The sequence below is a fragment of the Thamnophis sirtalis genome, unplaced genomic scaffold (genome assembly GCF_051295495.1).
Source record: "Thamnophis sirtalis isolate CommonGarterSnake01/CBP01778 unplaced genomic scaffold, rThaSir2_p1.2 scaffold_3, whole genome shotgun sequence".
In the NCBI taxonomy this organism is placed as follows: domain Eukaryota; kingdom Metazoa; phylum Chordata; class Lepidosauria; order Squamata; family Natricidae; genus Thamnophis; species Thamnophis sirtalis.
In genome coordinates, this window is record NW_028261383.1 from 74,642,280 (window position 1) to 74,655,278 (window position 12,999).

General features: G+C 43.7%; 1 protein-coding gene across 2 annotated transcripts in view; it reads left to right on the forward strand.

Annotated features, from left to right (window-relative positions):
* The first annotated feature begins 3,640 nt into the window (after positions 1–3,640).
* The window catches only part of LOC106542515 (hyaluronidase Ccc Hy-4), a 40,355-nt gene continuing 30,996 nt past the window's right edge, over positions 3,641–12,999 (forward strand). For both annotated transcript variants that reach the window (XM_014058289.2, XM_014058291.2), the window contains exon 1: positions 3,641–3,716. In XM_014058289.2, coding sequence (XP_013913764.2) covers positions 3,682–3,716 — 35 coding nt within the window. In that variant the 5' untranslated portion in view covers positions 3,641–3,681. The remainder of the gene's footprint in view (positions 3,717–12,999) is intronic.

Genomic DNA, 12,999 nt, shown 5'->3' on the forward strand with positions numbered 1-12,999 from the left:
TGTGGTGCAGGAGGCCAACTAGGCCATGCTCACCATGGCCACACCCATCTAGCAATGGCGCAGCAAACCCATTGCTGCAATTTTTGAAGCCCACCCCTGCTACAAACCCAGAAATCTGATCGTTCGGAGTCCAAAGAGGGAACATTTTAGCCTCAATATACATTGGGCCAACATTCCTCTGGCCAGACTGTACTGTGTGAATACAGATGCCATTTCTGCAGTATTGGGCTGCGCTGCCTAATCAATTCTACCAAGGAAATGAGATTGAGAGGAAGAGCAGCTGAAAATACAAGTGATTATATTACAAAGTCCACTGGCAGTCACAGATTTTGCAATTCCAGTGCTGATTGGCAAACAGCCCACAAAGTATGGCTGATCTCCTTTGCTGTACCTTAGCAGGAGGTCTATTGAGATTCTCAGTCATCCAGGTCATGGTTGTCCCAAAGGTGCTTTTTCAAGATGGAACTGGACTTTCTGGTTTTTCTTTGAAGACTTTTCGCTTCTCATCCAAGAAGTTTCTTCAGCTCTTAGCAGTAGGTGTGCCCAAGGCAAGGCTTGCATGAATGCATAGAGTTCTTGGCCAATCAAGGCTACTAATCTTTGTAAGAGGAAGGGCTATTGATGCAACAAAGTCTTATCAATACTCACCTTGCCAAGAAGGACTTCTGGAGTACTGAAGATACTGAGAAGCAATTCAGGAAGTGATCAGGGACTCTGTATTCATCCCTAAGACAATCAGACTCATTTTCTTGGTAAATTTGCCACATTGCTCATCTAATGGCACCTTCTGGGCTAGTTATGAGAAAAGTTATGGAAAATGAACAAAAGAAAGTTCAAGAAAATTAACTTTGTTTACTGGTCTCATCAAATGTTTATTCAGAGTAGTGAATTATTATTTTTTTTAAAAAACCTATTAGCAGAACAGTTGCAGTTAATATTATAGTGGATTGTTCAATTTGGTTTTTCCCCCAACCTATTCCAATATTTTAGTCAGCAGATGGCAGTGAAGGGTTATCACTGAAAATAGCAAACTTGGGTCAGAGTAGTTGAGAGAATATAAACTCACAAATGAAGGCGAATTGTCCCAAGACAATGTTGCAGGATCCAATTTGGGTGGGTCACCAGGACCAGAGGTTTAGTTTTCTGGCCTTTTGGAGTCTAGAATGGATAGGATCAGATCCTGCGGAATTTAAACTGCCCGTCCCTATTGATGAAGTGGAAAAACTTCACGGAATCTCACCAATGGCTCTTTCCAGAATGCCTATCAGTAGAAAGACTATACGCCTTGGGCACTAACCTCACAAGTGATAAAAAAAGCTAGGAAGTAGTGCAAAGAGCTACGGAAAGATGCATGCTTAGCATTACAAGACAATATAGAAAGACCTGCACAAGGATTAGAGAACAAACAAAAGTATACAATATCATCAAGAGAGGAAAAGGATTGAAATGGAAATGGGCTGGCCACATAGCAAGAAGAACTGATGGCAGGTGGACCAAGGCAGTCATAGAATGGATCCCACTTGACAAAAAGTGTCCACCAAAGAGACCTAAAAGAAAATGGATCAATAATATCAGCAAGTACTGGGGCCTAATTGGCAAAAGAAAGCTCAGGACCATATAGGTTGGAAACATATCTAAACGCCCTTCATCCTGCTGTGGATACACAATGGGTAAAATGATGATGATAATTGATGTAGATAGTGGCTAACTGCTGCTAATTTGGAAGGAAGGAAGGAGGGAGGGAGGGAGGGAAGGAAGGAAGGACTTTATTACAAGTCATAGGCCCCTTAAGCACATCAAAACAACAATGAAATGCAATACAAAGAAGTAAGAACAAAACAGCACAACTTAACCAAATCAGCAACACATGAATATCTACCAGTTACAAATGCAGACTTAACAACAGCTTGTCTTGTTTTACTATTTTTCATTCTGAAATCTAATCTTGGTAGTTTGAGTTTTATAGTCAAGATAGGCTCCAAACAACAGATTGAAACAAAAGCAAAGCAGCCATTAAACTTGCTGAGAGTTTGATTCCTTCCCTTTTTAAAGCAAATGAATAGAAACTGGCTGTTATACCAATGGCTAATCCCTATCTTCATTCCCTTTTAAAGCATCTTGCTCTGGTGATCAGCTTCTTACGCATAGCAAGGCATTTGGGGAGAACTACAGCAATCTTTTCCACTTCAATGATGGTCAGTTCCTGTCATTTGTCATCCAACATGAGATTGCAGGACTGGAAAAATTGGATTGTTCCTACAGATTAGGCAAGACAGAGCTAGAATGTTACAAGCTTTGCTATTGAAATGTCACATGACGTTAGTTTCTCTGCTCAAAAATACGCTATTTCTAATATAGGCAAGGTTTCAAAAGGTCCAAGACGCACACCTAAAGATAAAATCGCTTGGTTTGTTCACCAAGGTTAAATTGCTTATTTTTTGAATCTACGTTAGGCAATGAATCATAAACTGAACAAACAGTCTGAGTTGGCCCAATAAAGCAGTGGGGGAGATGGAAGGTGGAAATCAAGTTTCAAATTAACCAAATGTTGGCGTATTGTACTAATTTCCTATTAAGGTTTTAACTGGGACCTAAGCTTGTTGTGCAAAGAAGCCCAAAATCTTTTGAAAGTTTCACTGAGAGATCTTGTGCCTTCTTTACTAACTGCAACTTTTGATAATCAGCCACAATAATAATGCCATGTTTCAACTACTCGTGTATATGATTAAAAAATGTAAAGGACTTAATAGTATATTTACCCAACTCCTAGATTGCTAAACTAACCCTCCCAACCATCCTGTCTTCTGACACCGAGGGAGGCAGGAAATGGTAGCCCAACAACCCATAGAAAGTAAAGGGGTTCCCTCAGAGAAAGTAAATAAGCAAGGGCAACAACGGAAAGGAGAGGGGATGAGGAGGGAAAGGAAGAAAGGCTGAAGCAGAGAAAGTAAGGGTGGGGAATTAAGAGTAGGAGAGAGGGTAAGAAAAAGGAGAAGGGAGGAGGAGAGGGGAAAGAGAGGGGAAGAAGAAAGGAGGAAGGAGAGGAGGAAAGAAGAAGGCAGAGAAAGGAGGTTGAGAAGATGGAAGGAGTAAGGTTGTTGCAAAATAAGATAGAGGCACAGGGTGGCAAAATGTATTATACGTGTGTAAAAATAATTATAGAGACTAATGATGAATAGACAAATATTAAATAGCAATGATAAGAATGTATATTTGTGAATGTACTTGAAAGGGAAAAATAAGAAAAAACTTTTTTATTTAAAAAAGTTCACACGCGTCTTATTCATGAGCTCTGAAAACTCTCCGGAGCTGGTCTACTTCTTGGGGAGTTTGGAAAACTGCTCCCAAAAGAGAAGCCCTGGCTGGAAGGCTTTCTCGTCTCCCTCTTTGCCCCCCATCCCTCCCCTGCTTCGATGCGCGAGTCCTGGGACATCGCGGGGCCGCCACACCTGACGAGGCCAGGCGTGCAGTATCTGCACTCCATCGAAGCCTCATTCCCTGCTACATCAGAGCTGAATCAGCGAGGGCGTCGTTGAGGGAGGTTTCGGGGCCAGGAGGTCGGGGCGATGGGGCGTGGCCTGCAATGGCAGGGCGTGGCCAGCAGGTGAAGGGGTGGTCGAAGGTAAGTAGCCTCGGCATGCCTGGGTTGCCTTTGGCAAGCAAAGCGGTGGTGCGAGCGGAATGCCGGCATCAGGAGGGATGAACGGGCGGCAAAGGTAACTCGGCTACCCTGAGGGCGCGCGGGACGGCCGTCTCCTCCTTCTCCTCCTCCTCCTTCTTCTTCTTCTTTCCGTTCGGTCGGGAGCTCTCTCGTTCCGGCTGATCAGCCCCCAGCCCGGCTTTTCTCCTCCGAAGTGGTCAATGGCTTCTTTGTTAGCAAAAATGTTTCCACCGTGCCCTCGTTTATCCTCTTGGGGGTAGCTGGATCTGTTTGCAGGGGGATTTCGGCTCGCAGCCGACTCTTTTACACAGGCTCGCTTTTGTGATGCTAGTTGTTCAGGCGGGCGATCCTCCACTCCTAGGTCGGACTACAGTTCCCATCGTTGCCCTCGGCCAATTCATCTAGTGGGCAGTGAGTAGAGGAAGCCGAGCCATCGCATCCTCCTAAAGAACATAGACCGGGGTTCCCAGTCGGGTTTCTCTCCCCCCCCCCCGAAGGACACCTCCCCGTCCTCTCTTTTGCTCTATGCATATCCTCCCCCTCCATTTCTATCTAGGCTTGGGTGTGATTGTGTATTGTGTTGATGGTCAGGTTTTGCTTTTACCCAACTCATGATTCTCACTTCCCCCTCCCTTTCCAAGTGCTTTGCTCTGTTGTTGGGGTTCTTATTCCATCCATCCATCCAAACCCTCTTCCAGCTGTCCCAAGAAGTCATGGCATGCTTGAGCCTAGGCAGTTGTGGAACCAACTTTGACCGCCTTGGTGAAATGGTGGTGGTGGTGGTTTCTGTTGCTTCTGAGGTTTAGCAGGATAAGCATCTTATTGAGGTAGGGAAAGATTAAAAATGGTGACCGATCCAGATTGGATCCTCCAAGATTAAAAATATATGTGAGGTGAACATCTGAATGTGGGCTTGGAGAACTCCTGATGCAGTGGTGAAATTCATTTTTTTTATTACTGGTTCTGTGGGCATGGCTTAGTGGTGTGGCAAGGGAAGGATACTGCAAAGTCCCCACTCCAGGGGAAGGATATTGCAAAATCTCCAGTCCCTCCACACTCCAGGGGAAGGATACTGCAAAATATCCATTCCCACCCCACTCTGGGGCTAGCCAGAGGTGGTATTTGCCGGTTCTCTGAACTACTCAAAATTTCTGCTACTAGTTCTCCAGAACCTGTCAGAACCTGCTGAATTTCACCCCTGCCCTGATGGTGTTTGGGGGGAAAAAGAGATGATTGGGTGCTGCAATGAATAGCCCCAGCCTCCTTGAGTTTTTCAACTGCTGTTACTAAGCCTCTTCCTTGTCTTTTGTCTTTTGAGGGCTCTATAGCTTTGAACTTCTCCAAGTCCAGGGTGTGTTAACATTCCAGCTTTTCATCTTGCATGAAGTTCTTGTGAAGAGACCTTAAGTGCAGGAGAGTCAGAGAAAAAGTTGGAAGTTTGCCCAAAGGGAGAGGGATTGAGTGAATGGTGATGAAGCACCACTGCAAACACAAAGAAGGCAAAAGGGAATCCCATGTGCTGCACATTTCCAAAAGGAGTTGGTAGATTGGTGGTGTGAAAAACTAAGAGGTAGCCTTCCATGTGGCCAATCATTGCAACATTCTGTGCACAGTATTTCCACCCCATATCTCCTGAACGTGAAGGGTTTCCTTTCCTGTAATTATTGGTGATGGTTTCCCTCTTGCTTAAGCCAACTCAATCCGGTCTGTTGGCGTACAACCTCCATGATTCCTACCCAACTTGAAAAGGAGAGTTTTGGTTGGGAATGGTGACAATTATTATAACACATGTGGAGGACATCTGGTTTGAGAAAGCTGCCCTGAAATTGTTCTACAATACAGTACCTGGGATATTAGATCATGTGTTTATTTGTTTTTAAATTAACTGATGATGCTATGTGGATGACGCATGGCCCCACTGAAATATACTGGTAATTACCAGATATTTGTAATATGCCCTTGTTTGCTAAAAACAATGGGCCACAATGATGCTGTGAAGTATAATGTCTTTAGACAATGTCTTTCCCCCCCCCCCCTGTTTTTCTCTTGCCTAAACCTTGTCCGTGTTCAGAAGCCCTTTGTTAAAACATTACAAATATGTGTGGGAATATTACTATGCAATAAGTGAATAGTCAGACAAAGAAGGGAAGCTTGTTCAACATTACTTACCTTTTGGTAAAACTCAGGCATATAGTATATTGATCTGGTCACAGAGTGTTTATTGTGGTACAAACCACAAAATGGGCTTTTTAAAAGGTTCCACCACAAAACCACGGTAGACTAAAGCGCGTGTGACTAAAGCGCGGTGACAAAACCGCACCGTCAAAACCGCGCGACAACAGCACGCTGACAGAAGCGCGCTGTAACATAACCTTAAAAATAACCCTAAACCTAACCCTAACCCTAAACCTAACCCAAAACCTAACCCTAAACCTTACCTTAAGTTAAATCGCGCTTCTGTCGGCGCGCTGTTGTGGGCGCGCTTTTGACATCGCGGTTTTAGCACCGCGGTGTTGTCGGCGCGCTTTAGTCTACCGCGGTTATGACGTGCCACGTTTTAAAAAAGGGCTGAAGAAATTGAGTGTAGCTTGATTTTTAATGAATCTGTGAGTCATCATTTGAATAGTTCTTTTTCCAGATGTGTCAAAGTAGTTGGCTCCTTATAGTGGGGGACAAGGTGGTGGTTTTCATGTACAGCAGCAGCTGTAGTTTCCTCCACTGGTGTCTCAGTGTTGTTTTCACACAAGTGATGGGATTGCATCCTCACAGTTAGCAGAAAGATTGGGCGTATGTTTAATAATGCACCAGTTAGCAAAAGGATTGAGTAAATGTTTAATAACAATTGTTTAGCTTGGAAATCATAGGAACTGTGTACCCAACAACTCTGTCCACCTACTTTGCTGTTGCCACCCTAATCCAGCATGTATTGCAATTGCCACCCTAGGGCCACCCTGAAATATGAGATGGCTTTGTTATTGGATTCGGAGTGGAATTGATTGGCAGGTCATTGATTAACTTTGTCACTTTGCTTTAATATTATGTTACTCAAATTTATCTGCATGCAACATTAGGAAACAAAATCGCATCGAATATGACTAGCAGATTGTTTCAGCTAACTTCAAAGTGCTATTCCTGGGAGCACAAAGGTCTTGATCTAAAAGAGATGGACTGGGGATGCTGGTTGTGGATTCCAACATGTGCTGGACTTGCTCAGACAATAATTCTATGCTGGACTTGTTCAGACAAGAGGAGCTCCCTCCCACTGTCACATCTTGATCCCTAAAGCGAGATGTGGTGACAGGGCTGGAAGTTCCTGTCGTAGGTAAATATGTTTTCTGAATTCTGCGTGGGGGGAATCAACTTTTGTTTTCAGCATAAGCAGACAACGCACTGTCACTTTGGAAAGTGGCTACTGATTGTTCAAATTCTGTTTTTGGATCTGTTGACTTCCACAACTCCGTGTCCCCTTTCACTATTATTTTGTTGTACTTTGTGAAGGGTGCAGTAGTTATGAGTGTATCTTGGACTGAATAGATCCATTTGGTTCAGCACTGTCTACTGAAACTGATGGCAGCTCTAGAACACAGGGGTCAAACTCGATCGCATCCCGTGGTGACTTTTTTTTGGCTTTGTGGATCCGGGGCGGGCATGGCCTGCGTGTGACGCATTCGGCCCCATGGCCACCACTTTGACAGGCTTGCTCTAGAGAGAAGGGCCTTCCCTAGAATCACTGTCTACTACAGGTAGGCCAATGTGTAAAGTGTTGAAAGGGATTCTGGAGTAAAAGGCAAGACTTCTAAAGGGACCTGCTACAAAGATCCCTACCTTGAGCCCAAAGGTTGCAGACTGAAACTTGCTATTATGTAGACCTAACAACATCATGTTCAAAAAGCATCCAGAATCGCAATTAATCAAAACAGAGCTGGAAGAAACCTTGGAGGTCCTCCAGCCCAATCATTTGCTCAAGCAGGAGACCCTATACCATTTTAGGCAAGTGATTGTCCATTCTCCATAGTGAGGGGGGAGGAGTATCCAGGATGGGTTTGACCTTATCCTCTCGTGATTGGTTTGAGTCAGATAAGCTCTTTGGGCTCCGCCCCCTGGCAGTGAGCATGCCCAGTTTTCTGACTCAAAACCATCGTGAGAAGTTGCTCATTCGAGAGCTCCAGGAATTTACTAGGATCTAAAGGAATATTCATTTGGACCCGTCGAGTTTTGCCTCCCTGCTTCACACACAGCCTCCTCCTGCAAGATTGGATCTGCCACTAGCCCCCCTGGGGCGGCAGGCTGCCCTGGACACTGAGGAGATCCGAAGACTCCCAGTGAGGAGCTTGACCAGGCAGCAGGAGAAAGGGCAAAAGCCTCCAGCAGGCAGCCCCAACCGCTGAGGCTTGTAAGTCGCTGGAGCGCTCCGTTGCTCCCCTTAAGGGTTGAGCGACGAACCAGGGCTTTCAAACGCCCACAAGGCAAGCTGTTCAACTGGTTAATTGTTCTCACTGTTAGGAAGTTTCTCCTTAGTTCTAGGTTGGATCTTTTCTTGATTAGTTTCCATCCTTCTTGTCTGATCTTCAGGTGCTTTGGAGAATAGTTTGACCCTCTCTTCTTTGTGGCAGCCCCTCAAATACTGGAATTCTGCTATTATGTCAATCCTAGTCCCTATTTTCTCCAGGCTCCCCATGCCTAGTTCCCGCAAGCATTCTTTATATGTTTTAGTCTGCAGGCCTTTAATTATCTTAGTTGCTCTTCTCTGAACCTTTTCCAAAGTCTCAACATCTTTTTTGTAATGTGGTGACCCAAACCGGATGCGGTATTCCAGATGTAGTCTTACAAGGTTTTATAAAGTGGTACTGATACTTCTAGTGAATCCAGTAGGATTTAAGAGGATAAGCTGCTCTTATGGAACAGACCCTGGCCCAATTAATCCAGCAGTCTATTGTCACAGTGGCCAACCAACCTTAGAAGGAAGACCACTAATCTCCCAGCAGATGACCTCAGAGATAACCACACTGTCTTCAGGGCTGATAGTCATTGATCCCCATGACTCCCAGGAATTGTTCCATTATTATTATTTTTGACAGTGAGATTGATTGTGTTCGTATAGCATGCTAAGCCGGGCTATTATAACACCCAGTATATTGTTTCAAGTAAAGCTTGAATCAGCTTGGAATTAACAGGGAACACCTTAACCACTCCCCCCCTCACCGCAAGTTCAACTGAATCTCAATTTCCCCAGGTCCTTGAGATTTGAAAAAGTTGAACTTTCTCTTCCAGACTCCTCCAAGGCTAAGAGCAACTGCAGAATGATTGTGTCAAGTTTATATCACCCTGACAGCCGCTCATCCTTTCTGAAATGCATGAGATCATGCAGATGTCAAAAGGTAATGCTAATTCAGAAGTGCAATGGTAAAAGCAGGCTCAACTGGATTGGCTTACTTCTGCTTTTGTAAAGTAACTTCTCCTGTTAGTAAGGTAAAGGTGAATCACCCTAGGGGGGAATCCTGTTTCTGGGATCTATATGGATACCAACATGTTTCCCGTCAAGAGTTCAGAAGTGTTTTGCCATAGGATTTTTCCAAGATGTTTTTCAACCTTTCAGCCTAACTCAGAGTCCTGGTGTTCCTAATTGCCCACCCAACTCTTCACTAGTTTTATTTTAGATATACTCTGGTAGTAATACTTCTGGTCTAGGAGAATTTCACACCTAATTTCAACTATATCTTCTTTCTCCTTGAAAGATGGCAGAGAGCTTGATCCCTTTCCCAACACTCATTAAAGTAATATCCATCCACCCCTGAAGTGGCAGAAAGTTATACAGGTATATTATTGACTGGTCCTTATCTTTACTCCATTGCATCTCTTCTGGTGTTTGTTCTGATTTTGGGATACAGGATGTGCTAACAAAGCCACTGGATAGACTCTCAAGTCTTGCTGCCTTCCCCTTTCTGAATATCGTCATCAGAGGGGAAACTATTCACCAATCACAGCAGAACTGTGATGGGTGGATGATTTTGGCAAATGGGTAGTAATGTGCTTCCACATAGGAATGGAGTTTGGCAGGAGGGTTGCTCCCAACAGAATATCTGTAGTTCAGGGTTGAATTGTTGAGTCCTCAACACTCTCCAAGCTCAGTTGTTTGCCTGAAGATCAATGATGGGATTCAACATTTTTTACTACCGCTTCTGTTGGCGTGGTTGGTGGGCGTGGCAGGGGAAGGATACTGTAAAATCCCCATTCCCTCCCCACTCCAGGGAAAGGTTACTGCAAAAGCCCCATTTCCTCCTGATCAGCTGGGACTTGGGAGGCAGAGAATAGATGGGGGCGAGGCCAGCCAGAGGTGGTATTTACTGGTTCTCTGAACTACTCAAAATTTCCGCTACCAGATCTCCAGAACTGGTCAGAACCTGCTGAATACCACCTCTTCTGCAGATGTTTCATTTCCTAATTATGTAACATCATCAGTGCCCCCATGTAGACTGAAACACGTGTTCCAAGCCAATTCTTTCCAATCTACTGAGTAGCAGGCTGGAGGAGTCTCACATAAAGCAGGAGAACTGACTTTGTCAGTTTACTACATCAAACAGCAGAAGCCACTGGGTAATGATCCATGGGCTTCAGGAAGTAATGTAGCACACTGAAGGATAGTCCAGTTTTAAGAGCTAAACTCTCCTACTTTCCTTGACACAATGTTGGGAGAGGGAGAGAGAGAGAGGGCATAGTTGGCTCCAGCCTGCAGTGGCCAATAGGTGTTGGGTTGATTACCGTTGATTACCGTACAGTATAAGATGCACCTTTTCCCCACCAAGAAGAGGGTGAAAATCTGGCTGCGTCTTATACATTGAATGTAGCATGTTTGGCCTCCCAAAACCCCGCCCCCTTTGCAAAAATGGACGTGCAGAGGGTTTGGGAGGCTTGCAAAGTGCTCCTGAGGGCTGGAAAGGGCAAAAACGAGTGAAAAATGAGCTGTTTTTGCTAGTTTTTGACCCCCCAGCCCCTTGGAGCACTTTGTAGGCCTCTCAAACTCTCTGCATGCCCTGTTTTTCACAAAAAAACGAGGCCTGCAGAGGGCAAAAACTTTTTTTTAAATTTACCTCTTCAAAATCTTGGTGCATCTTATACTCCAATGCATTTTATAGTCCGAAAAATACAGTACATCTTCTGTAATTTACCTTTGTGGTAATTGGTGCAAAATGTCATAGATTTATATCATTGTAGATGTAATTGAGAGGGACGCAGTGGCTCAGGGGCTAAGATGCTGAGCTTGTCGATCAGAAAGGTTGGCAGTTCAGCAGTTTGAATCCCTAGCTAGCGCTGTGTAATGGAGTGAGCTTCCCAGCTTCTGCAGTTCGAAAACATGTAAAAAAATGCAAGTAGAAAAATAGGGACCACCTTTGGTGGGAAGGTAACAGTGTTCCGTGAACCTCCGGTGTTTAGTCATGCTGGCCACATGACCACAGAGACGTCTTCAGACAGCACTGGCTCTTTGGCTTTGAAACGGAAATGAGCACCACCCCCTAGAGTTGGGACCGACTAGCATATATGTGCAAGGGGAACCTTTAGATGTAATTGAGTGCTGTTGGTTTAAAGGGTAATACATACCTTTAAATACTGGGGTAACTAAGGAAGATTTTAGATTGACTCAATTTGGGAAGAGTTCAATATAAGATGGATAGCTATATAAATGTATGTAAAGCTATATAACAAACAAACAGCAAAAAGAAAATCAACTAACCAACCAAAAACTTGGCATGCATGTTCCATGGTTACATGCAATTCTGGGAAGAAGACTTGTTCCTTTTCATCTTTGACCACTCCCACTTCCATCCCTGTTATACAAAAGTATATATACCTTTTATATAGGACTGGGATGAATATGTTTTTTTAAAAAACAGATTTTCAGTGTCATATTTAGGTTGAGTTTTAAGTAATCTTCAGTATCAGAGTTCAAAAATTCACAGGCATTTTTAAAAATAACATCATACTTTAATGGTTTTCCGAAGTCAAGTCAATGTAAGCAATTTTAATCTGAATAAGAGCAGGCTTAAATTCTGGATATTACAATTTGTATAGTGGCTTAAGGAGAGAAACCTCAAAATTGCTGTAACTGTTCTTTTAGTGAGTAATGGAGCAACAGTTTTTTTTTTTTTCAAAACTGGCTTTCCTCAACCCACAAAAGAATTTTCAACCTGAATGGCAGATGTTGGGATTCATGTAAACAACTTTATGGGTTCTTGTTGAAAAAAAATCTATGCAATTCTATGAAATTAGTTAAACACCTATTAGAACCAGTCATATGTTGAAGTCAACTAAGTAAGTTAACAGGCAAACTGCTCAGAGTCACTTTGAACCACCAGAGGGGTGATAAATTTGGAGGAAAAAAACAAATTTTTACCAATTATTTTTCCCTCTCTCCCTCCCTCCTGCCACCCATCTCATACTGGGCTTCTTCTTTACCCCATCATTTGCATACATACCAGAGGTGGTATTCAGCAGGTTCTGACCAGTTCTGGAAAACCGGTAGCAGAAATTTTTAGTAGTTCAGAGAACCGGTCAATACCACCTCTGACTGGCCCCACCTCCATCTATTCTCTGCCTCCTGAGTCCCAGCTGATCCGGAGGGAATGGGGATTTTGCAGTAACCTTCCCCTGCCATGCCCACCAAGCCATGCCACGCCCACAGAACTGGTAGTAAAAAACATTGAATCCCACCATTGATACCTACCCTCCAATGTAGCCCCAGGCCAAGAAGTTTTCAGTTCTTCTGGAAGGCTAGGAGTGTGGGACCAGACCCCATCTCCAACAGGATAATATTTCAGATTTTGTTTTGGCAGTGGCCATAGCAGAAAAGGGTCTTCTCCTGGATCCTGCCAGCGGAAATTCTTTGGCAGATGGGATCTGAAGTACAGCCTTTCTGCTGGAACAAGGGGAGTAAACTAAGCGGCCCGGGATGAGACAGCTCCTCAGATATCAGAGATAAATTCAAATGATTCAAACAGATTTGCTTTGATAAATAAACATTAAAATTATTATGAAGTTCTACTTCACACACGCACATGCCGTATTTGTAGCTGCTGGTATGGTGAAGAATCTCTACACATTTGCATTAACACTCATTTTGATATGAAGTCTGCTATTCAAAGGATTAGAGCACGAAGAAGAAATATTATAGCAGGATGCTGTCACAATGCAGTCAAAATTAAACCAATTTACTATACTACAAAGAGAATTATAGTATCTCTGTTGCCTAGGGTGAAATCAACTGTGAATGAATGCAAGGATAACTGGAAGGAAATTAATTAGATCTGAAATCCAGCTGCTATACTCTCCATTTCTTTGTAGAG